This window comes from Sorex araneus, chromosome 2 (genome assembly GCF_027595985.1).
Source record: "Sorex araneus isolate mSorAra2 chromosome 2, mSorAra2.pri, whole genome shotgun sequence".
Taxonomy (NCBI): domain Eukaryota; kingdom Metazoa; phylum Chordata; class Mammalia; order Eulipotyphla; family Soricidae; genus Sorex; species Sorex araneus.
This window is the reverse complement of record NC_073303.1, coordinates 236,709,378-236,734,958: the sequence shown is the minus strand read 5'-3', so window position 1 is coordinate 236,734,958 and position 25,581 is coordinate 236,709,378. Positions and strand designations below refer to the sequence as shown.

General features: G+C 56.3%; 1 protein-coding gene across 4 annotated transcripts; it reads right to left on the bottom strand.

Annotated features, from left to right (window-relative positions):
• Positions 1 to 63: 63 nt before the first annotated feature.
• Positions 64 to 25,450, bottom strand: SAFB (scaffold attachment factor B). Of its 4 annotated transcripts, none has more exons than XM_055126211.1 (21): positions 25,126 to 25,450; positions 22,479 to 22,560; positions 15,453 to 15,517; positions 15,159 to 15,365; positions 14,280 to 14,339; positions 11,534 to 11,561; positions 10,032 to 10,545; positions 9,548 to 9,597; positions 8,551 to 8,645; positions 6,881 to 7,030; positions 6,715 to 6,791; positions 6,480 to 6,601; positions 6,279 to 6,367; positions 3,980 to 4,086; positions 2,428 to 2,718; positions 2,184 to 2,321; positions 2,039 to 2,081; positions 890 to 1,008; positions 701 to 801; positions 538 to 601; positions 64 to 374 (listed from the first exon to the last, which is right to left on the bottom strand). In XM_055126211.1, exons 1-21 carry the CDS (start codon positions 25,312 to 25,314, stop codon positions 245 to 247), a joined length of 2,721 nt encoding a protein of 906 aa, XP_054982186.1. In that variant the 5' UTR covers positions 25,315 to 25,450; the 3' UTR covers positions 64 to 244. The 4 variants fall into 4 exon arrangements, with proteins under 4 accessions (XP_054982186.1, XP_054982184.1, XP_054982183.1 ...); XM_055126209.1 differs by having other exon boundaries at positions 6,480 to 6,622; positions 25,126 to 25,449; XM_055126208.1 differs by having other exon boundaries at positions 701 to 807; positions 6,480 to 6,622; positions 25,126 to 25,448.
• Positions 25,451 to 25,581: the final 131 nt, after the last annotated feature.

Below are 25,581 nucleotides of genomic sequence, written 5' to 3'. Positions count from 1 at the left end.
GGAGGAGAAAAGGGTTGGAGCAGAGGGCCATAGCAGTAAAGAAACGACGCTGGCAACAAAGGCTATGTGAACAGAAACACATTTATTACAAAAAAAAAAAAACAAAACGAGGAAAAAAACCAAAAAAGAACGAAGTTCACATTGAATAGCTACAATATGGCAGCAGATAAAAAAAAATTATTTTACAGGGTTTAAGAGAACTCCTAACAGAACGTGCTCTGGTCGCAGGCTGGGCTCGGGGCACTCAGTAGCGGCGTGTGAAGCGGGCGTCATTGGGGCGGCTGCTCCGGCTCTGCCCGCCGAACCCACCTTGCATCCCGCCTCGAGGCATGACATGGCCCCGAGATGCCCCACCAGGGGCAAAGCTGCCACGCCTGGAACAGAGGCAGGTTTGTCACGACAGCCAGCCAGCCCTGCCCCCCAAAGCCCACGCCTTGCAGGCAAGAGTCAGCCCACACCTCTGGCCCCCAACATGCTCTTTGACACCACCCCACATGGCCCCCAAACCCAATGCCGCGAGTGCAGAGGGAAGCTTACCCGGACATCCCGCCTCTGTTCATGTGGCCTGGTCCCGAGTGTCCCGACATGCCTCTCTCGCCACCTGCACAGCAGGAGATGCGTTGGCGGGTGGGGTTGAGGGGCCACTGAGGCAGGACCAAGGGGCTGTCCCACAACCCCCCACCAGCTGCAGCGCCCTCACCTTGCCACCTCTTGTGGTCCCTGTCGGTCATGCCCCCGTCTGCAGTGCTCTGCCATGCGCGGTCATCCTCGATTCTGCGGCTGTGCTCTCCCCAGTCCCGTCTTCCCCTTGGAAGAAAAATCCTGTGATTTGGGAGCCGGAGGGAGGGCCCGGGGCTAGCTGGGTGGCTCTAGGGTTGAGGGCACTGACCTGGGTGGCGGCGGCATCCCCCGGCCCTCGCTTATTCTCTTGTCTGAGCCGTACCCGCCCCAGTTGTCTCGTGAGTCTCGGCCGTGGCGCTCGGGGCCCCCGTGGCGCTCTGGATAATGCTGGGCAGGAAGGAGCAAAGGAGAGGGCAGGGTCACCCTGGGGCCGGCAGCCTGAGACCCCCACTGGACATGGGGGACTCTCAAAGGGGCTGCCTAGCACTCCAAGAAGCGCCCAGGAAAAGCCCTTTCCCACACCTCATTAAAAGTGCCCACGAGAGCTGGAGTGATAGCACAGATAGCGGGTAGGGTGTTTGCCTGGCACGCGGCCGGACCGGGTTTGATTCCCAGCATCCCATAAGGTCCCCTGAGCACCGCCAGGGGTAATTTCTGAGTGCAGAGCTAGGAGTAAACCCTGTGCATCGCTGGGTGTGACCCAAAAAGCAAAATAAATAAATAAATAAATAAATAAATAAATATAAATAAAGTACCCATGAACCTTCCAAGGTGATTCTGGGGCCAGAGGCAGATTTGAGGGAAGGAAAGGGGGCGCTATAGCCACACCCTGGGGACCCCTGAAGGGTGACCACTGTCTTGTGCCAGAGGAGGGGCCTACAGACACTGAAACCTCGGGACAAACACACAGGCCACCAGGAGGGGAGCACTCAGGGGAGCCCACAAAGGCTGGCTGTGCATATGCGGGCTTTCCCGGGGGCGGGGCTGGGGGAAGGGGTGCTCCCTGGCCCCCTCACGGACTAAGATCCCAGCCTCGCCAACTTAGGAGCCAGACAAACATTCCAGAGCAATCTGCAATGCGGCCCAGTTATGAACCGAGACACCCTCGAGGAGCGCATGGTGACTCAGAGACAAGCGCGGACCCCCTTGGCGCAGGACAGCCAGTCACAGGTGGGGTCCCAAGAGCAGATTCTAAGATCTGGCTTCAGAAACCGAGTTTGGGTTCTGCTCTGTGGGAGTGAGCAGAGAAGAGGCAAGCGAGGCTCTGGACCACCCGCTGCTTCCTCAGACTACAGGGAAAGGGTGCGGGCAGCCCCCCTCTCCCACTGTGTTCGGTGAGGAAGGTGAGGCTGCGGAGGCTTGGGGCGTGGCCCCGGCAGGAGAGGGGGGCAAGGCCCGGGGCGCGGCCTGCACGTACCTGTCCTTCTCTCTCCCCCATCATTGAGCGGGAGCCTTCTCTCCTGAAACCGGGAGGACAGTCCGTTAGAGCAGTGCGGAAGCCGCTCCGGGTGGGGCCCAGGGGGCTGACATGCGGCTCAGGGGATGAGTGTCGGCTGGCTGACCTGTCCACTGAGTGGTCGGGGTAGCGGCCACGCTCCCTGTGGTCAAAGTCGTGGAAGCGGTCCTGGCGCGTGAAGTCTGAATGGTAGCGCTCGTCCAGGGCGGCCCGCTTGGCCTCGGGCCAATAGGCGTCGTCTCGCCTGGAGGGACGGCAAGGAAGGTGTTGCATGCACGACCCCCGCCTCCTGCCAACGGGAGGAGCCCTGGGGAGGCACACCCTGGCTCCCCGTCCCCCAGCCCACGCACCGGCCGTCCACGTCGTAGGGCCTCCGCAGCGCCGGCCGCCGCTCCTGCTCGTAGCGCAGCTCCTGCTGGCGCCGCAGCTCCTCGCGCTCGCGGTGGATGCGCTCCTGCTCGCGCCGCCGCTCCTGCTCCACGTGCATGCGCTCGCGCTCCAGCCGCTCCCGCTCCATGCGCTCGCGCTCCAGCCGGTGGCGGTGGAAGGCCAGCCGCTCGCGGGCGATCTCCAGCCGCTCGCGCTCCTCGCGCTCCCACTGTGCCTGCATGCGCTGCTCCCGCTCGCTGCGTTCCCGCACCCTGCGAGGACCGGGCCGTTGCAGCTCACCCGCGGGCAGGAGCACGGGGGCAGCAGGAGCACCCCCCACGGCAGCAACGGCACGAGTCCTCTGGGGCAAGGCACGGGCCGCCGAGAAATGCCCAGCACTTGCTGCCCAGCGGGTGCCTGTGCACACCCCCTGCTGCGGCCCGGGCTCTGCTCTCCTAGGGCTGACAGCGGCACGGAGGCGGCAGCGGCGGGGCTACCCACCAGGGGCAGCAGCTGAGGTGAAGCTGAGTGGGGACGTGCTGGCCGCAGCCGTACTGGGCCCAGGGCACCGCAGGCGCCTCTGCGAGGGGACAATCCGGGGTCGTATTTTCTGCCATTTCGGCACTTTCTAGTGCACCTTAAGCCCTGCTCTGTGCTTGCAGGACACTGACTCTACAGGTGACGCCTGACTACTCCATGCTCAGTCCCTGGGCAGCTCCGTTTCTCTGCAGTCAACTCAGCACAGATGGCTTACGGCCTGCAAAGCCCCCGAGTCACAAACCTAAACTTTTTTTTCTTCTCTGTGTGGTTTTGGCCACCAATGGGCCATGCTCAGGGCTTCCCCCAGATCCTGAGCAATTCCTTTACGTGGTGCTGGGAATTCAAACTAAGGCTGGCCACGGGCAAGCCAAGGCCTTGCCCTCCTGTCGTCTCTCTCCAGCCTTCTAATTTAGTTTTAAATTTTCACCCTCACACCCAACGGTGCGAAGGGGCTACTCCTGGCTCTGTGTTCAGGAGACCAGTTGCACGGGGGCTTGAATCAGGGCCGTCTGCACGCATGGCAAACAGCTCCTCTCCCCTCCTGAACTCTCTCCAGCCCCTTAGGTTGAGTACGCTTAGACGGAGAGGACTGCAGGGGGCAGGAAGGCCCTGGAAGAGGCCCCAGCAGCAGGCACTGTCTTCTCTCACCAGCTCCATCCATTTCTGGCCCCACTAATCTGCCATAACTTCACCAAACTGCTCCCATTCCACGCCCCCATACCCCCCGCAGGCTTTCCCGGCTTCTAGCAAAGTTGTTTAGGATATTAAAAGCCCAGAGATGGGGCCCAGCACAGAGCCCCCTGCTTGTCATGCCAGGACTAGCTCTGATGTTTCCAACTCATTTCTCATGAAAATGGTTTTTGGTCTAGAGAACAAGTCCCTATCCCCAGACAGAGCACTTTCCCTGGCTTACTAAGGGGACTCTCAGCCCTCCAGGAACTAGCAGGAGGGCGTCACCACCAGGGCCCTTCAATCAGAGAGGGGCCCACTCACCTTCGGGACTCCGAGTCTCTTGATTTCCGAGGCTCTTTGACTTTATCAAAGGACACCACCGAGCGTTTCTCTCGGCTGGCTGACTTCCGGTCTTGGCTCTTGGAAGCCTGGGGCACGGGGACCATTGAAAGGTGAAGGGAGAACAGAGAAGAGAAGAATCAGTGCGGCCGTGTGCAAGCACCTGACACCAAGACAAACCCTGGCAGTGCTCAGGGATCACTCCTGGCTAAGGGGACCACAGGGGATGCTGGGGATCAATCCAGGTCAGCCACATGCAAGGCAAGCACCCTTCCCACTGCCCATCCCTGCCTGCCAGGGATTTGTTCTTAGGGGGGAAGCTCCAAGGGTCAGAGTGCAGGCTCTGCACAGGGGAGCCCAGGGGTTAGCAGATATCACGGGTACCCCAAGCACCTATGGGTGTGGCCCCAAAACCATCATCGTGTCTCAATAACCCCGATTCCAAGCTATAGACTAGCGTTGCTCTGGGAAGTCATGAGCCATCAAGAAACTCCCTCAGGGTCAAAACGGGAAAATGATCTTCTTCTACCCGCATTTAAGACCAAGAACTGCTGCTGCTATTTTATCTTTGATGTCCCAAATGTACCCTAATTGCCTCTGATTCCTTCCTAATGTCACAAGCATCTGAGAAAAAATCCTTCTGGCAAATTCCAAGACCAGCCAGGTCCCACGACAGCTCAGCCCACAAGACCTCTCTCTCTGAGATCTCCCACTGCTTTCCCAGGCCCTTCCCAGGAGAAAACTCTTTGATCAGAAAGGCTCCTAGAGGGGCTGCAGCGACAGCCCAGCAGGTAGAGCGTTTGCCTTGCACGCAGCCAACCCGGTTCAATTCTCAGCATCCCGTATGGTCCCCTGAGCACTGTCAGGAGTGATTCTTTTTTTTTTTTTTGTGCTTTTTGGGTCACACCCGGCAATGCACAGGGGTCATTCCTGGCTCATGCACTCAGGAATTACTCCTGGCGGTGCTCGGGGGACCATATGGGATGCTGGGATTCGAACCCGGGTCGGCCACATGCAAAGCTAACGCCCTACCCGCTGTGCTATCACTCCAGCCCCAGGAGTGATTCTTGAGTGCAGAGCCAGAAGTAACCCCTATGTATCGCCAGGTGTGACCCAAAAAGCCAAAAAAAAAAAAAAAAGAAGAAGAAAAGAAAGGCAGGCTCCTAGAGGGTGCAGCACGCACACAAACTCGGGGCCTGAGCACCCGCTGACCCGCATGCCAGGGCTTCACTGACCCGGCAGCCGGGATCTCGGGGTCCCCAGAATCTCGGGGGCACCGAGACTCAGGGGCTCCTCTAGAACCACTGCATCCCTGCAGCCGATCTGAGCTGTGAGCACAACCCTGGCTGGGCCAAAATCTGGGGAACCCTGGACTTTGCTGTGTCAGAGGAGGGAACAGACAGGAGGTGGGGCATAAGGAAATGCTAATGGTGGGAAAGCGCTCGGTGGTGGGGTTGGTGTTTGAATAGGATCTGCAACGAACTATTGTGAACTATTTTATGAAAAAAAAAAAAAGTGTTAAGAGTCCAAGACAAGAGGGGACTGGCCACTCAGGAAGGTGCTGGGGATACGCAGGATCACACCATGGCCTGCACTGATGGTGGGCTGACTCAGGGGAGAGAGGCAATCAGGGCCAGAACAGGCTCTGCGCTCAGGAGTGCTGGGACTTGAACCCTGGTCAGCCTAGCACAAGTGCCTTACCTACTGTACTCTCTGTGGACCCCAAAACTCAATTATAAAATTAGGTCCAGAGGACTGGAAAGATAATCCAGGGATTACGAAGGCTTGACAGTCCAGGTCACATGTGTTTCCCCAAGAACTGCCAGGGATCACGTATGAGCAGAACCACAACTACGCCCTGAGCACTGCAGAGTGAGACCCCACCCCCTCTGAAATAAAGGACAGGTCTAGAATAAGTAAAGCGTGAAAATAAAGCATATTATATGTAGGTTGTTTTCGATTTTCTTGGTCAACACCTGGCGGTGCGCAGGGCAAACTTCTGGCTCTGTGTTCAGGGATCACTCCTGGCAGGGTCAGGGGACCACGTGGGGTGCGGAGGAGTAAACCTGGGCCAGCCACAAGCCAGGAAAGAGCCCGACCTGCTGTCCTACCGCCCCAGGCCCCTAGTCTGTTTTACACACAGGCACCCACAGATAAGCAGCTCAAGATCTCTGTGTAGATAAGGCCACAGTGTGGACAAATCAAGTTTGACCACTGCAATACTGCGCCAGCAGGAGAAGCGCCGTGGGTACCAGGCTGGCGCCCAGCTGGGATGCCTCACCCTCTCCTTGGAGCCTGACGTTTTGACACTGATGACAGGTACGCCTTTAGACTTGTCCATGACCACTGTTCGCTCAGTTCCTCGACTTCCTACAGGACGGAAGGAAGTAGCTGGGGTGAGAGCCAGCCGCACGCGCACCCACCCCACCACCACGAGGGACGCAGCCCAGGGTGGCAGGCCCCTCGCAGGGGCAACGGCTACCTGACTTGGTGGAGCGCGAGCGCTCTGAGGGGCCGGGCTTCAGGTCATCTTGATCTTTATTCTTGTCTCCATCTTCACCCTTCTTTGCGTCATCTTTTCTGTCTACTCTGTCCTTTGCGGATCTGGAAGGAACATGCAGGGCCCTGGCGGGAGTGAGTGGGAGGCGGCATTCAAGGGGGGCTCCAGCAACTGCACGGGGAGAAGAGGCGGCAGCAGGCCCCCAGGATAGCAGTACCTGTCGCTGGCCTTTTCCTTCTTGCCTTCCCCCTCTCTCTTCTCGGAGACTTTCTTGCCAGTCGGCTCATTTTTGGCCTGAGGAAAGAATCACAAGGAAATACCATCCCGGGTCCTGCCGAGGAGCCCCCCTCCGGCCCTCGCAGTAGGCAGCCGGGGCCCCTCACCTTTTCCACGGAGATCATCTTCCCATGGAGCTCGGTCTTGTGGAGATGGTTTATGCATTTGGTGGCCTCTTCGGCCGTAGACATGGTGACAAAGCCATAGCAGCGTGCTCCCGGACTCCGGGCATTGGTCACCACCTTGGCGCCCACCACCTCAAAGGAAGGTACCCACAGAGGCTCAGACGTGAAGGGGCCTGTTCCGGCCGCCCTCCTATGGGAGTGGGGATGAGAGGAAAGCCCACCACCAGGTCCCCCCAAAGTGGGAGATGCGGACCGGGGAGAGGGGTGGCTGGCTGTGGCTGACGGGCCTCATGGGGAGGCTCTAGAAATGACACTACAGTCTGGACCCCCACACGCTGCTCAGTCCTGGGAGCACGCAGACAACTGCCCGCTCCCATTCACTACCACCCAGCAAGCCGATATAGGGGAGCAGCACCCCCAGACTAAGTCCAGTTCCTGGGGCCGGGAGTCACTGTCTGTAAGGTGCTCAGGGAATCTCGGGTGCAAAAGACCCAGCGACCAGGTCCCCATGCAAGTCACAGGAAGTCTGGAGGGTACCCCAAGGGTGGTGGGTGGGCTCTGGGATGCCACTTCCCTGACAGCACCCCCGTGCCTTAAGGGCCCACCTCAGACTGCCCACTGACGTCTCTGACCACGTAATTTCAGTCTGCTCGTGCCAGCCTGTGCCCATCAATAGCCAAGTAACTCCCACTGCACTTTCCTGGTGGGGGGCCGGGAGACTGGGGTGTCCTTCTAGGAACACACCCACAGTGCAGGCTGACAACAGGACTCAGGCCTGGAGATGCTGTGGCAGGTAGACAGAGCGTGAGTGGGGGTGCAAGGAAAGGGGGAGCTGGAACGCAGAGTGAGGGCCTCGGGGTCTCGCACGCAGACACAAGCCCCTACTCTCCAGTCCGCTCCAGCCCCGCTTTCCAGCCCCCGCTTTGCTCTTTAGGGCCGCACCCAGCCCTGCTCGGTGGCTCGTCCTGTACTCTGGGCTCACGGGCCATACGGTGTCAGGAATCACCTGGGCCCCCCAAGCTTATCCCGAACCCTGTTTTTGCTTCAATATGCTGAACCCTTGCATGGGACAAAGCTTGTAAAAGCGTGTCCCTGGGCAAGGGAGCTCCCGAGGGGCCAGGAGCAGTCACCCTAGGAGGGGCGCACAGAAAGCGGGGACAGAGGGAAGCGGACACTTGGGACAGAAGCCAAGGGGCATGGCACAGGTCAGATTGCTTGTGCCTTTTGGGGGAAGTCCAAGTAGTGCTCAGGATCTGGGTACCCTGACTGGAGATCAGCAGGGGCTGAACCCGAGCCCAATGGCAGGGATGGAACTCGGGGCTGCGTGGATGCTAGGTGTGGACTCTGCCACCTGAGCCCCATCCAGGCCCAGCACATGCCCCTTTAAGGCGGCAGAGAGCATGTGCAGGGGGAGGTGAGGGGAGCCTGGCAAGGCAGGCCCTGGGTCTCCACACTGACCAGGCCTGGCATTCTATCCTCAGCCGGTGCCCCACGGCCTCGGAGCCCCAGAGAGAAACTCGGGAAAATGTAAGTGACGCTTAGAGAGCAGGGAAGGGTGACTCTGCCTGCCGGGAGCGACCCTGAGTTCTAAGAACGGCTGATGCCGGCCCCAGGCGTGACTGAAGGGCCCTGGGCATCAGGGCTGCGCTTACCTTCCCATACTTGCTGAAGAGGTTCTTCAGGTCTGTGGCTCTAGTAGTAGACGAGAGTCCACTGACCCAGAAGTTCCGGCCGCTGCTGCTACGACCTGTTTCACAAGAGCTCTGGTCAGAAACACGGTTCCCAGGAGCGCGCCTCTCAGACGAGAAAGGCACTCCAGCCCAGACCCACTCACTGTCCGCTAGGACCACAGGATGGCTGCAGTGCTGGGACTCCCTGGCCCGAGAAGTCCCCAAGGACCCCCAAGTGGCTTAAGCAGCCAAGGGGCGTCCCCCGGCAGCTAAGCAGGCAGCCTCTGGAGCACCGTGGCCGTGTCCCTCTGGCTGCGCTTCTCTTTAGACCCCTTACACCCTGCCACCATGCCTCGTGTTTCCTCTCTCTAGAACTCTGAGGAAAGAGGATCTGGAGCAGGCCCGGTACTTTCTGGACATTTTTTTCCCCTCTTTTTGGGTCACATCCGGCAATACACAAGAGTTACTCCTGGCAGTGCTCGGGGGACCATATGGGATGCTGGGAATCAAGCCTGGGTTGGCCATCTGCAAGGCAAACGCACTACCTGCTGTGCTATCGCTCCAGCCCCTTTCTGGACATTCTAATGAGTGTTGTGCTGGGGAAAAATCCTTAAAACAATCTCAAATCAGAAACCATTTCCCCACTTGCACGTCACTCTTTTTTTTTTTTTGGTTTGGGGGGTTACACTGGGCAGGGTCTAGGACTCACTCCTGGCTTTGTGCTCAGGGAAAGAACCTGAGTTGGTTGCATGCAAATAAGCGCGCTAACCCCTAAACTCTCTCCAACCGCACACGCATGTGACATGGCTGTAGGGTCTGCTGCCAATGACAGGTGTGCCCCAAGGCTTGCCCAGTCTCACAGCCCCAGCCCGGACCTGTGGCACGAAGAGCAGAGAAGGGAAGAGAAGGACTCCCTCAGCCTCATGGGACACGGGGCGGGGGAACGCGAGATGTCCGCACACACGCTGCCCACACCTACCCTTTTCCTCTTTGGAGAGCCTTTTTGGATCCGAGTCATCTTCCACAGAGCTAGAGACAAAAGACAGTGTCACTCGGGAGGGAAGCGAGGGGCGGAAACAAACTCAAAATGAGCAAACACGTGCTGAAGCTGCATACCTACCCGAAACTTATGTCTGAAAAAAATGACACCCCAATATACTGGTAATGGAAATCTGAGCTAACTGTAAGATTTCAGACCCACAGGAGTTAATTAATTCTGCTGGGCTAAAAATAATTAGGAAGAATTAAAGAAAACAACCGTGACAGGTTGAGGAAAGGGAAAAAAAAAAAAAAAAGACCATGTAATCAGTTTTAAATAAAAGAGAAATGAAAGATTCTTTAGAGGTAAACTACAATTTCGTCAGGCTGGCGGGCCAATTGCAGCAAACAAACAGCTTATGTGTGTCATTAAACGACCCGTGAAAAGGAGATAGCGTCTGGTCTAAAACTGAGAAGAGACAAACCTCATGTTCTGCTCAGCGCCCTCACTGGCTGAGGACTCTTTAGGAGCCGGAGGGACTTCATTACAAGCTTCAAAAGCAAACTTCTTCACGTCTTCTTTGCTATCTCTGGGCTCTGGGCTTGAGGCTTCCTGGGCCGTTTCTGCCGCCTCCTCGCTAGAGGCGTCCGCGGGCTCTGAGGCTTCACTACTCTGGGCCTCAACTGGCTTGTCTAGCCCTACGGGTTCACAGTCCATCCTCTCGCCATCGCCTGTCTGTTCCACGGGCTCCCTTTTCACTACCGCTAACAGGGTGTCTGCCTTGCTCCACTGAGCTCGTGCCGGTGACTCGCTGGCCAAATCTAAGTCACCCTCCTCCGGATGGCCGCTGCCAAATAGGTCCTCTTCCTCCGCCAGCTTTCTGTCTGGCCCCACGCTACTTGTGTCCTGTGCCAATGGCGGCTCCAGCTCGAAACCTTCTTCTTTTACTGGCTCAGATTTACAAGTTTGCCCCAAAATGCCGAGTATTTTCTCATTTTCTACGGATTTAACAGGAATAGAATGGCACAAGGTTTAATTACCAGGGAAATAAAGCAATCACAACTGCGGCACGGGCACGGCTGCCACGCTAACACCGAGAGACCTGCTAGCTACACAGAGATTGGAAAACCCATGGGACACACACTCACGCTGGGGCCCTACCTGCGCTCCGGCCGACCGGCTGACCGACCGGCCGACTGACCGATCGACCCACCGGCGCCAGCGCGGCCCCTACGCTACCCACTACGCGGAAGAGCAAAGCATCCCAGAGATTTAACCCCCAAAACCTTCTGGCTGATTCTTGACCGTCTTCATTCTGTCGTCGTTTGTTTGTGACTCTTCTGTATTTAGCTTCCAAAGTCCAAGTGGCTTAACTGAATGTATCGCAATTCACTGAACTGCTCAATTTCCAACTTTCCTTGTGCTTCTCTTTAACAGACCAGTCCAACATGACCACCAGAAATCTCTTCTTTCGGTGCTCTGAGGTATTTGGAGTCCAGAAAGTGATTAGCATTGATTTGGAATTCTCGTGAAGAAACTCTTTCCTCTTCGGGAATCCAGCTGAGTCAACGGTTTAACACGCCGCTCCCTGCCACTGCCTGCACTGCCCGGGTTAAACACCACCAACTTATGCTAATGCCCGATATCACAAGATCTGCTCTGAGGGCTGCGGAGACATTGGTTCTCCAGAGGCATGAAGCTCTCGCTCAAATGCAGGTTTGGGTGCCCAGGACACGGAAAAAGGCATGAGATGACTTCATCTCACTGGCCGGTTTTGCTCGATGAGAAGCGAGCCGCCCCGTCACAGATCTGGTGATATGGCTGGGTTTCCAATCTCTATGATCCTGGGAGGTTCTGGATTGCACACCTTTAGGACAATGGACGCTACGCTAAGGAACTCTCTCGAATCCAAGAATTCAACTTAAAGAAGGTGGGAAGCTAGAATGGTGCCAAACCCCCGCTGGTAAGGTTTTCATTGGACAGTACCTGGCTCCAAGGAAGGCTCTTCAATTTCCTGCAACAAAAAAAGAGATGTAAGCCGGTGCCAGGGAAAGGGGGCCCAATGCGCAGCCACGCCGAACTCAGAAGGTCTCAACAAGACTGTCTCAGAAAATAAGACATTCAGACAGGCCTGTGGAGAACCTGTGTGGATAGGAAGGCCTCCCCTCATCCCCACCTCTGGAACCTGCTTGTGTTTTTCACTCTTGCCCAGAAATAGTTTTGCCTTTCTGACTTAACTGCTTAAAAGGCCGCCGGACACTTAGCAGACACCCGCTAGTCCCTGAACGGACAGCTGGTTTCAGCAAATTTGAGAGCAGAGAATATAGACATAGACAGTCTGACCCCTACTTCTATTTCTCCAGTAGCTTGGCCCTGACTGCTGGGTATCAGGGGGCCTCCCCAGGGTCCCCCGCTCGCCCCCTGGGTGCCACCTGACCATTGCTTATCACAGCAGAACCCTTACCTCCTTCCAGGAAACAGCCACTGCCCACACCTACACCAACCACTTTTACATGCCCCCCGCCGGGCACTCAGCTGCCGTGCCTCTAGGCCTGAGGCATTTAGCAGTAGCGCCCCACAACGTCTTCCTCTCTCCCAGCACCCCCAGCTGTGGCCCCCACATCCCCAAGGCCTCCAAGCCCAGAGCTTCTCTAGAATGGTTCCCCGATGGGTGCAGCAGTACCCACTAACCAAATGACCCCGCCTGAGGCCTAGTCTCCACATGGGGGCTCCGGGAGCCCTCGCAAGAGATTCTATTCAGATCCTCTTTTTTGTACCTCCTGAAAGCTGGCACAGACTGCTCAACATATTTGTTCTCAGACATACAGAACCAAGTGCCGAGACAGAGCTGGAGGGGCGGGGCTGGCCCCAGTAGAGGCCCCTCCAGGGCCTTTCCTTTCCAAGGGAGTTCTTCGGCGGGTACAGATGTTAGGCTGTGAGGCTAGAGCGCACAGGCTCCCCTCGGACACCTCCATCACTGCACTGGGATGGCCACACAGGGCGCCGACCACCACTACGGGCGGCCCTGGGAAAGTGCTCATTTCCTCCAAGGGTCCCCTGATCGTCTGAAAGATGGACCCACGCATGCACTTCCCCTGGCCCTTTCACTACCCAACACAAAACACACCCACATGCAGAGAATGGAAACTCTGGCACGAAAGCAAAGCTCTAGGTAGAACTTTCTCCAGAGAAAACCACAGAAACTCCTGCGGTGTCAGGGAGGGGCTACGTCCCACCCATGTGGCCTAGAAAGCCATCAGAGAACAGGACCAGCACCAGCTGTGGCTTTGTCGCCACGATCCAGAGACATCAGTCCTGCTTGTCTAACGCAGCGTTGGGACTGGGGCTCAAACCCGGAGTCTCACGCGTGCAAGGGGTGCTCAATGGCCACGCCACGTCCTGGCCAAGATGAGTCGAGTACAACGGCTTCTTGAGGTTTGCGCCGTCACGGCTGGGGTTCAGGGTCACCGATCACCAACCGTGTCCCTGCCCGGCAGGAGCAAGTGGCACTCTGTTGCGAGAGCTAACACAGTAACATTATTGATTTTGGATCTGGGGCCACACCCGACGGTGCTCAGGACTTACACCCAGGTTTTCTCTTAGGGGATCACTCCTGGCAGGCTCAGGGACCACATGGGGTGCCAAGGAACCTGGGTTGGACACATGCAAGGGAAAAGCCCTCCCTGTTGTACTATTGCTCCAGCTCCCACAAAAGGCCCAACACTGCTGAACCCTGGACCTTCAGATCACAAGCCACATTACTGCAAACCAAAACAAGATGAAGGATGTACTCCGTGGGCGAGAGCACGCTTCACATGGAAAGGCCCTGACTTCCCCACCCCCTCACAAAGGGGCCAGGAGACAATACAGCGCTCTGGCCCATGCCTGGCCTGTACCTGACATGCATCTGATCCCCAGCACCATAGGGCCTCTTGAGTACTGCCAGCGGTGGTCCTAGAGAACCCAAGCAACTCTTAGGAGCCCCCTCTGTCTGGCCCCCTTGCAGAAGACCCACACCTGGTCTAAGCTGACTCGAGTTTCATTTCCCATAAAGCTTCTTACTGGAAATGCTCTACCGTGAGTCAGTGCCATGGCTTCTGCACTGATGCGCATCTCGCAGGTGCAAGGCCCTGGGTTTGATCCCTGGCCCCAACTGCCACCTGGCAGTACAAGGTGTCGTCCCCAAAGGAAGCAAGAGAGAAAATGAACTGGTCATGCCAGTTTACAATTGGGCAGAAAAACTAAAAAGAAAAAAATCCACATAGGTGCAAATCATACCTGCAAGTTAGTCCACATCTCACCTGTTCTCATCTAAGAGGGCAACAAGACAACCATGAGGAGAGAACATGCCACCCAACGAGAAGCGCGCCATCCGCAAATGGCTCCGAGCAGCCACCTCTCCTGGCGGTGCTCAGAACCCCGGCCACTCTGGGACTGCGCAGGGACATGCCCCAGGCCATCTTCCTTCCTGTGAAGGACCTTTCTCCCCAATAATCCAGTGAATCAGAACCTCCCCCGGCCAGGCACCGTGCTGGGAGGCAGGAGAAGCCAAGGTATAAAGCCTTGGCTGTGGACAGGGCGTATCTAAGAGACGTGAGAAGCAAAATTTCCCTCCAACGATGCTAAGAGGTAAGGAAGACTGTCGCCTTTGAGGTGGGAATGCCATCCTGGAGTGATTGCCGCAGCTGGACTCTAATCTGCGCCTAAGCGACTGAGACATACAGGAATTTACCTGTAGGATGGTGAAGTCAGATGATGACGTATCTATATTGTTTATATCTTTGTCCTCCACCTGCAGAGTGAGAAAATAGAAGAGACTGATACACTGACGAAGTCACAGAACATAATATGCATCAATGGAAAGTAAAAAGAGTTGCTCGTGACAAAATTCAAAATTCTAAATGCAGTGTGGGCATCACAACAGCACTGCACCCCCAAGACGAGCCGACTGAGAGCTCTCATGAGAGACGGGCAGACCTGCGGCGAGGCTAAGAGGACCCTGGAGAAAGGCTCCCATGCTGTGAACCCAACAAGAACAAAACTGCATTTGAAGCCAGAGATACGCACAGCGGGGAGAGCCTGGTTTCAATACCTGGCATCCACATGGCCCCCACTGAAGAGCTGAGAGTAATTCCTAAGCACCATTAGATTTGGCCCCAAAATGAAAACAAATAAAGAAAAACAGAGCAAGAAACTCTAAGTCTCTATCTAGCAAAGAAGGGATATGGGCACAGACTGCCAGAAACACCAGAGTGGAGGCCTCTGCTCTAGAACCTACGTCAGAATCAGGTCACAGCACCAATTTGCCCATTTCCAGAGCCACCAGCATTAGGACCGAATGCTCGCCTACTTCCTGAGCTGTTTTCTGAGTAACAGGCCCTCACCCGGCCCACTAAGGCAAACCTTAGTCACCAGATGCATGCCTGGTGCGAGCTGGCCAGCAGGGAGCTGGACTCCCGACCCCTGGCTCGCAAGGCCTGGCACTTCCCAATTAACTCAAAAATGTTTACAGCCTCGCTGACTCTCCTAGCCAATGGCATCAGAAAGCCTGCTGCGCTCCCAGTGGGGAACCCGAGGGCAGTGCTGGACAGCGCCCTGCCAAGTTACCTACAGCATGTTCTGGGAGCCGCTCGGGAAGCTCTCGCATCTCGCTCTCCGGGGCATCCTGACTGTCAGACAAGGACTCTGGGAGGGTGTCGGGGTCATCGTCCTCCACACAGTCGGCCACACTGCCGTTGTCGATCTCAGCCTCATCCAGCACACTGATGTCCATCATGTCGATGTCCTGCAAGTTCTCCAAACTGGTCTCCACGTCCTCCTGACACAGGAAGGAACGCCATCACCCAGGGCCCGTTGTCAGCCCCTGCACCGCACCCCTCGGGCTCGCCCACCACGGGACACATACCTGGCCATCTCCAGAGTTCTCCTCCAGTCCGTTATCTTCCACACCCTCTTCCTCAAGCTTCCGCCCTACACAGATCATTGAAGGCAGCAAGTCAACGGCGTGTGCTTCCCGGAGGCCGCCACCTCACTCCTTTGGCACTACAGAGGCTGACACTGAGGACACTCCACATCCCCCAAGCAGGAAGTGGAGAGTCGGAACAAGCTGTGGTGAAGCCTGAGGGTCCAGACATAAGGGCTGGAACTGCTCTGACCGCTACTTAAGTTCAGTGTCATTAATTAGCACATCACCACATCACGTTCCTCTTTCCTGTCCTTTCCTCACTTGAAGATCTCTGCACTTGCATCTCTCCTCATTTCATACTTATAGTCATGTTAACTATTTTTCTGATTTCTTGACCACTCTTTGGCTTGTGGTTTTGAGGAAATTTCACTTTTGGGTAGCCAAGGCATTAATCAGCTTTTTGGTTTTGTTTTGTTTGGCGCCACACCCGGCGGGGTGCTCAGGACAACATGCTTGGTGCCAGGAACCAAACTTGGATTGGTGCCAGGGACCAAACTTGGGTTGTGTCCAGTCCTTTGCGTCCTCTCCACAGTCCATCACTTTTATCTGCCCAACAGTGATTTGAGTTTTATCTTTTATCTAGAAACTCCCACACTAAAATACATATTTGCTTTTATTTTCTGGTTTGTTTAAGTTTTGGGGGTCACACCCAACAAAACTCAGGGATCAATCTTGGTGGTGTGCCAGGGACCCTGTGCAGTGCTGGGGATCAAACCCAGGTAGGCTGCATGCAAGGCAAATGTCCTGCCCGATGCACATCCACTTAAGTCTGTTTTTATGTTACCATTTAAGTTTTAATCTTCCCATTTTGTACCGTATGACATTATTTTCCAAATGACTAACAAAAACACTGATTTCCCAGCACCATCCTACCCCTTTCCTACTTTCCCATTTGAAATATTAGTCTTATTATGTTCTTACGTGTCAGACATTAATAACTGCAATTTACATTCTGTATAACTATACAGCTGATCTGCTATTCTTGTCCCAGGATTAATTACACAGCATTAGATGTTTTTGAAAGAATTAAAAACCAGCTAGAAGAATGGGGGCCGGAGCGATAGCACAGCAGGTAGGGCGTTTGCCTTGCACGTGGCCAACCCGGGTTCGATCCCCGGCATCCCATATGGTCCCCCAAGCACTGCCAGGAGTAATTCCTGAGTGCAAAGCCAGGAGTAACTCCTGAGCATCGCTGGGTGTGACCCAAAAAGCAAAAAAAAAAAAAAAAACCAGCTAGAAGAAAATAAAAGTGAACTGGCATGAACAGCTAAATTTTAGGTCCTTCAAGAGGATAATTTAAGGGTCAGACAATACACTGAGGAGGCCAAAGCAACAGGACAGCAGGGAGGGCATTTGCCTTGCACGCAGTTGACCCAGGTTCAATCCTCAGCACCTCACATGGTCCCCTGACCCTGCCAGGAGTGATCCCTGAACACAGAGAAAGTGTGATCCCTGAGCACATCTGGGTGTCGCCCAACATTTTAAAAAGGAGTAACAAAGGGTTTAAACGCTATTAAGCATCGCATTTTACTTTAAAAATCAAGGGGAGGGGGGCTAGGCGATAGCACAGCGGGTAGGGCGTTTGCCTTGTACGCGGTCAACCTGGGTTCGATTCCCAGCATCCCATATGGTCCCCCAAGCACCCCAGGAGTAATTCCTGAGTAACCCCTGTGCATCACCGGGTGTGACCCAAAAAGCAAAATAAATAAATAAATAAATAAATAAATAAATAAATAAATAAAAATCGAGGGGAGGGGCTGGAGTGATAGCACAGCCAGGAGGGCATTTGCCTTGCAAGTGGCCGACAGGTTCAATTCCCAGCATCCCATAGGGTCCCCTCGAGCACCGGCAGGAGTAATTACTGAGTGCATGAGCCAGCAGTAACCCCTGAGCATCGCCAGGTGAGACCCCAAAAAAACCCAAAAATCAAGGGGAAATACGCACACTGGAGATAGTGATGGGTTTGGGCTCTCGACCTGAACGCAGCCAACTCCAGCTGGACCCTCAGTACCACCAGCAGTGATCTCTGAGCACAGACCAGGAGTGAGCTCTGTGCACACAGATGTGGACCAAATGCCAAATAGGGGGGTGGGGGATAGTGGGGAGGGGGGCCACAGCACTCAGGCATTACTCCTGGCTAGGAGCTGAGAAGCATACCCAGAGCTCCTGCACTGAAAGCTGGTGCTCCAGCCAGTGCACAATCTCCCTAGTATTTCATTTTAGACAACCTTTGAAAAATGGAAGTTTCTCCCAGCTCCCACCTTTTCAAGTCTTGGCTTTTAACTCTAAGAGCTTGCATACGCAGTCACTCGGTTTGACAGGAGCTGGAACTGATTAGGCATGGCGCTACTCAAGAGCAGCTCTTAGGCTGAGCGTGTTGTTTTTCCTCTGCTCTCCTGTCCCCTCATGATGCGGCAATGACCAGGCTCCTACATCAAGTGGGGGACACGTTGAATATCATAGGAGCTTGGTGGCACCTGGCTGGAAGGCAGGGGCTGCAGCCATCCAGGGTCCAAGAATATGACCTTCAGACAGCACGCCCTGGCCAAGCAGGCTGCCTTTTGGTTGATGCGAGACAGATTTATGTTTAAACCAACCCAATATTAATCTGCGCAGGAAAGAACACTGGCAAAAAACCGCCTGCCACCATCTGTTTCCAATACCCGAAGGGCCCCCTCAATGCCACTCCCGTGCCTCCACTACAGGCCCCGACTCGGCACTGCTCCTGCCTCCAGGCCCAGCGGCCGGGATTCTGTCTCTTCCTTTCTTGGCTAAGCCTCTGACTCTGCAGCTGGTCTGAATTCACATGCTGGGTCACCTCTGCCCTGCCCAGCCCTGCTGCATGCATGAGAGCCAGTATTTACTGTTACGGAGCTGTACAGAAACTCCCATAACAATTCCTCACTTGGGGGCTGGAGAAAAATAGTACTGGGGAAAAGGCACTTGTCTTGCAAGCAGCTGACCGCGCCCCCCCCCCCCCCCCCGGGCAGCTTGATCCCTGGCAGCACATATGGTCCCCTCCCCCCAAGCACCGCCAGGTGGGGCACTAACCATGCCCCAACCCCACTTCACACTTGGTCTTGGAGAGAGGGTCCTAGAAGCACAAGCCTGGCATAAGTGAGCCCCACCCCCAAATTCATGCCTGGCACCACATTGCCTTCCCCATCAGCTGGCCCAGCCCAAGGGACCCAGCATGAACTCCTGAGGAGAGCAGAATGTCCTCAAACGCTGCTGGGGAGATTTTCCCAAACTACAGGGATGCACTTCACTTTCCTTCACTTGCAAGAGTTTGCTCCATAGTCTGAGAATAAAAATGAGCCCTCCCTCCTCCACACTTGACTTTTCCATTTTGAGGCCACACCCGGCTGTGCTCAGAGGACTACATGGAGTACCAGGGATTGAAAGCTGGTTGACCATTTGCAAGGCAAGCACCCTACCCACTCAACTATCTCTGTGGCCACCCATCTCTCCCTAAGGAGCCAAAGACTGGTCAGAACTCAGTGGCTGATATTTCCAGAGGAAACATCCTAAGGGCACCCCTGCTGGCTTGGGAGGCGAGAGCCCATTGACCAGACTCTCTGGAACGTGCTTTTGTCACTCACAGGGCTAGAATGTTCTCCTACTCTCTATACAGCTCCACCTCCACTTTCCCCCGTAGGGTCCGTGCCCTTATCCTCCAAAGCAGCTTACAAACTCAGTCTCCACCAACCTGCCCATCCCCTCCCAGCCCTGCCACCAGCACACAGACCATTTACTTTTTTCACTGTGCCCCTGCCTCTTTATTTATTTGGCTTTTTGGGTCACACCCGGCAATGCACAGGGGTCACTCCTGGCTCTGCCCTCAGGCAGAGCTCAGGGGACCATATGGGATGCTGGGAATCGAACCCGGGTTGGCCGTGTGCAAGGCAAACGCCCTACCCGCTGTGCTATTGCTCCAGCGCCATAACTGCCTCTAAATCCTTGCTCTCCAATGGCATCGACAAAACGACTTTCCTTACAGCTTTTTCAAAGAGTATTTAATGCTTTCTGAGTACTAATGAACCTTAGAATTTTCCTGTCAAAAAAAAATTTTTTTTCCTGTCAGCTGTCTCAATTACCTATGGTCCTTTTTAAAATTTTTCTGGGGGGTGTTGACACACTGACAGTACAGTACCGAGAGGGGGGCAGGGGGCTATTGTGTCAGGACAGAGCCCAGGGCCCCAGCGTACAGAGACTGTGCTCAATCCTTCGAGCCCTATGCTGCCTTTTGTTATAGTTAATTTTCTTACACTTTCTCCGTTTAAATTTCATCTCAGTTTTATTGGGAGTGAGGGAAACGGTGCTCAAGGGTCACTCCTGACGCGGGGGTCAGTGTTGCAGAAGACCAGTGCTATAACCCTTGCACTATCTTTCTGGCTGTCATCTCAAATCTTTCTTATCACTGTGCTAAAAAAGTTCCGTCCCAGTTGGAATTTCTATTTTATATGGAAGAAGACAATTTTTCCCCTCCCATTAACCTCAATTCCATTTTCTTTTCTCTCTCTTTTTTTTTTTTGTTTTGGGGTCACATCCAGCAATGGTCAGGGTACTCCTGACTCTGTGCTCCAGGATCATTCCTGCCAGTGCTCAGGAGACCATTATGTGGGACAGCAGGGATCGAACCTGGGTTGGCCACATGCAAGGCAAATGCCCTTCCCGCTGTCCTATGGCTCCGGTCCCTATGCCGGTATCTTTTCTGCAAAGTCCTTCACGTCTACCTCTGCAGTGAACCAATCTGCAAATCCTGCACAATTTCCAAACATTCTTTAGTTTGGAAATTTTTGAGAGGAACCGACAGCTTTCTAATAAACCCTTATCCCTAGAAAACCTTTCTTAACATCAATTACATCGCGCTTCTTAAACATGCCATTTTTGGCTTAGTCAACTCTCTGGAAAAGCGCCGTACTTTTTTTTTTTTTGCTTTTTGGGTCACACCTGGCGATGCACAGGGGTTACTCCTGGCTCTGCACTCAGGAATTACCACTGGCCGTGCTCAGGGGACCATATAGGATGCTGGGATTTGAATCCGGGTCGGCCGCGTGCAAGGCAAATGCCCTACCCGCTATGCTATCTCTCCAGCCCCAAGTGCCGTACTTAAAGTCTATCTGGCAGGCTATTGTCAAGCCTTGGTTTTTCAGCTTACAAAGTAACTGCCCCCTCAAGGATCGAGAGTCCTCCTTCAGCAGGCTTGATTTGTTTTCCCCCAGTGCTCAGTCTCATTTCTGATTGTTCTCACATCCTAGGGGTGCAGAGCCACTTGCCCGGCAGTGCTCAGGGAACTACGTGGTTTAGGGATAGAACCGGGGCCTCCTGCATAGAAAGTAAAGGCATGAGCACTGTGAGCCAGCCCCCTAGCATCTGCAAACACTAACTATCCAAAGCATACCCAATCCAGCAAGAGGACACACCCAGCCCAGCAGGGACCACAGGCTTGCATTTAAAAAAATTCTGAGACAGGGGCTGGAGTGATAGCACAGCGGGTAGGGCGTTTGCCTTGCACGCAGCCGACCCGGGTTCAAATCCCAGCATCCCATATGGTCCCCTGAGCACCGCCAGGAGTAATTCCTGAGTGCAGAGCCAGGAGTAGCCCCTGTGCATCGCCGGGTGTGACCCAAAAAGCAAAAAAAAAAAAAAAAAAAAAAAAAAAAAAAAAATTCTGAGACATTAAAAAAAATCCAGTGTAGCACAGAGCGGAGATCCACAGGCTTTCAACCTCAGACTTGACCTGGTCTCCAGGAGCTGACGGGAAACAAATGGCGTCTGTCCCAGATACTTCACTACTCGCCAGGGAATATGAATATTTCGTTTTGCTCAGGGGCCTTCACCACAGTCCCAACACCTTGTTTCAGCTGAGTCCTCCTGAAAACAGGAGCTTAGACAGAGACGACTGGGGCGATGCAGCTACTGCCGGCAAGTCTGGTTGCACCATGAGGCAGCATGAAATAGGCCACTAGGCCACGGGGAGCCAGGGGGCCCGTTGCTATTGGTGGGATCCAAGCTGCTCTGAAGGGGACAGAAGGTGGGTCCTGACAATGGAGGCTTGAATGCAAACAGATGGAGCAGAGCGGGCGGGGCACCCAGACTCCCCAGAGACGGAACCACATGCAGGGGCCTGGCTGGGGCCGGGCTCTGGAGATGGGCGGCTGCAGGAGAAAGCAGATAGGAGCAGGGAGAAGGGGACAGGTGGCCAGGGCCAGGAATGGGACATGGAATGTGGTTTTTATGCGGCAGGTGGTTTTTTGAAGGCAAGGCCTGAAAGTGACAGCTCTGGGGCTAAAGGAGACTGTCACTCCACCACCGAGTGACAGCTCCAGTCCCTTTATTTTGCTATCATGGTACCTGGAGCTTCAGAGGTCGGGACAGGTGGGTATTTGCTCCTCTGTTTGCACTCCTGTGTAGGCTTCTCGAGTAGCTTTGCCAGCCCCTCAAATTCTTTTAAGAGTACTTGGGGCCGCTTGAACCTCTTCGATGCTCTGATGTGTGGAAGACAATTTCCTTCAGTGCCAGAAGCAGAAATGTCACTTTGTTTCTGGGGCCACACCTGGCATCAGGTTGACTCCTGGGCCTGTATTCAGGGATCACTCTGGGCAGGTTCAGGGACCAATTCAGGGTGGTGGGAATTTATCTCAAGCTGTCAGAGAGCAAGGCAAGCGCCTATCCACTGTTCTACAGCTTTGGCGCTCTCTGTCCCTAATGATTTACTTTTTCGTTTGGGGGCCACACCTGGCAATGCTCGGGAATACTCCTGTCTCGGCACTCAGGGATCACTCCTGGTGATATGCAGGAGACCCTACGGGATGCCGGGGACTGAAACCAGTTGGGCTGGTGCAAGGCAAGTTGTCCCATCACTCTGACTCCCATGACCCTCTTTTACACATCCAAGTTGTCCAGCCACATCAACGAAGGGAAGAGAAGGGGATAAAGCAGTATATTGAGAACCCTCAATACCTTTGCTGGATCTCTTTAACTTCTTGCTTCCTTCGGAAGGAATTTCAATCTCATCGGGGTTGCCCCCTTCATCTTCAATTGCCTACGAGGAAAAGGAAAGCAAGGTTCAGCTCACCGACTAAGTCAGGACAGACTCACCTTTCCCAGAAGCTCCGGCTGCAGACCTGGAGGCCTCTCCCATTCACTCACTGGCTCACCGGTCTACCCCGACACCAGCCACCCCAGGAGGTTTCAGGCAGGTTATTTAAAAGATTCCAAGCCTGGGCACTGGAGAGATAGGACAGTAGGTAGGGGCTTTACCTTGCACACGGCTAACCCGAGCTCGATTCCCAACACTGGGGTCCCCCACCCTGCCAGGAGTGACCCCCTAAATACAACAAAGGCAGGAGCAAGCCCTGAGCACTAGCAGGTCTGACCCCAAAACCAAAATAAAGGGTCGGAGTTTGTTATTAATACTTGAAAGCCAGGGACTAGTAAGAGAACTCAGCCTGGTAGGCTGTTGTGAAAAATTCTATTATCCATTCAAAAAGCACTAGATAAACATTATCAGGTTTATTTTAAATATTTAACTTGTTAGTCACTTGTGGACTTTTAACAGGAGCCACTCCTAGTGACTGATGGCAGGGACCAGCAGTGCTCAGAGCCACGGGGGAAGCCAAAGATCAAACCCAGGGCACTGGAGCCACAGCCCAGGGCCCTTAAAAGATATTATCAGCACACCCAATTCTAAAAGACACGGCTTCATACTGAGTCTCTCCGAGCACTGCACACTTCCCCAGACACGAGCTCCGAACCGGGCCTGCAACGTCCAAGGGAGCGACTCCTACACTGGGGAGCGAAGAGGCCTCTCCTCACTCCCCATAACGCACTTCCACCCACTTCAAAGGTCTGTTGGCAGGCGGAGACGCCCCTTCGGGCCCAGATTTATCAGATTTATCCATCTCCTGGCCGCCCGCACCTCCCACACCAAGCGCTTGTCACTCACCGACCCGCCCCCTCAGCCCCCATCTGCTCAGTTCGCAGCTGGGAGCAGGGGGATGCTCCCGCCACTGGAACCGAGTGAGGGGGGGGCGCGGGGGCTGGCCCCCAGGCTTTTTCCCTGATCACCTTTCCCCTACTCCGCTTGTCAGCACAAGTTCGGTTTCCATCCATTTCAAACCGTGCGCGATTGCCCAAGTCTAGTCTCCAGCCTTCTCCGGCCCCTTCCCAGTTGGGAAGCTCCGCCCTGAAATCTGTATCCAAACGGTCTTCCGGAAGCCAAAGCCGCGAGGAGGAACTGGCCCCGGGCCCGCAGGGGCCGGCAGCGCCCCATGCCCCCCACTCCCACACCGCCGCCTTCTGTCCTCGAGGACAGAAGCTGTGGGAATATCACGGGCGCCCCGTTGGGCACGCGCGCGTCCCCGGGGCGGGGCGCCCTCCCCGACAGCGCCTTCCCCAGGGGGAGCGCGGGCCGGTGCGTCACGCTGAGGGCCCGCGGCCAAGGACGGGAACCGCGCAGGAGCGGGCCCACCAGGGCGGGGGACGCGGAAAAGTTAAGGCGGGAGGCGGGGGGTGGGGGATGGCAGACACCCCCTCACATCTCCACATCCCTAAGAAACCGGGGTCCCGAGAAAGAAGGGGGGTCTTCCCCAGCCCCAGCTGGGCCCCCCATGCCCCCGCTGCCCAGAGAGATCACGGTCAGGGGGAAGAAGGAGACTAGGGTGGGGGGCTCCTCGGACCACCCCACACTCCCATGAAGCCAGACTAGGGAGGAGAGAGATTTGAGGGAGTCTCCCGCCGCCCACCACAGTCCGGGGGTGCGATGAGTCACCCCGCTGCGGGAATTGGGGTGACCACGGTGGCGGCCGTGGGGAAGGACCCAGGAAGTTGGTGGGATGCGGTGGGGGGAAAGGACACGCAGGTGGCCGTGCAAGGGCGGCAACCCCCGCCCCGTTCCCCAACTCCCCCTGGACACCACCCCCCCAACACCCGCTGCGCGCTTGGCGACACCCGGGGCGAGAGGGACGCGCGGGCCGTGACAGCGCCGCCGCCTCTGTTTGCAGGCGCCAGGCAACCGTCCGGCCCGGGCCGCCGCGTCCCCCCCATCCCCGCACCGCCGGCGGCTCCGCGGGGACCAACGGCTGAGACCGCCCCCCCAACCCCCAAAGTCCAACCGCGCTCCCACCCGCCCCGACGGCGCCCCCCCACGAACCGCCGCCTCAGCCCCCGACGCCCCCCACAGCAAAATCGGGGGAGGGGCGGTGCCTGAGACCACGCACCCCCGTTCCCACCACCACCACCCGACGCCCAGCGCCGAGCGGGAGCGGGGGGACCCCGGGCGCCCCGTTCCCCACGCCCGGTGACCTTGGCTAAGTCTCCCCCGAACGTCGCCTGACAAGTGAGGGGACACGGAGGCTCGGGGGACACCGCAGCGCGAGGGCTCGGGGGTGGGGGGTCGAGAGCGGGGGGCGGGGGCGAGACACGCAGGCGGCCCCCCAGAGAAACGGCCCCCGCTCGCGGCCACTGGCCCCTCGCCCTCGGCACCGGCCCGAGAGAGCGCGGCGGGTCCGAGCGCGAGAAGCCCCCCGCCCGGGTTCGGGGCTCGCGCGCTCCTGGGGGGTCCCCCCGCGCCGCCCCGCACTCGGCCGCCCCCCCCCCCCCGCGTCACCTTCTTGAGCCGCTCCATCAGGACGCTCTTGTTACCGCTCGAGTCCAGGTTCCGTTTCTTCAGCTCCGCCCGCAGGTCGATCACCCGCAGGTCGCTGAGGCGCCGCGTCCCGGCCTCCGACGAGGCGGAGCTCAGAGCCGCGGTGCCGGCCGCACCCGTATCGCCGAGGCCCGAGAGAGTCTCCGCCATTCCAGGGACCCTGGCTCCGACCGCCCCCCCTTCAACACGAGAACCGGGCCGGCGGGATGTCGGGCTCCTCGCACAAAATGGCGCCGCCTGCGAGGGAACCGCTCCAGCCGCCCCCCTGCGCGCCCCGCCTCTGCGCAGGCGCGCCCGGCGCAGGCTCCGCGCTTGCCGGCGCGAGTGCACATGCTCCCTGCGCCCCCCGCGGCCGGAGGCGGGTGCGCAGGCGCGCGGCCCCTGGCCAGCGCTCGGCGGAGACGGCGCGTGCGCGCG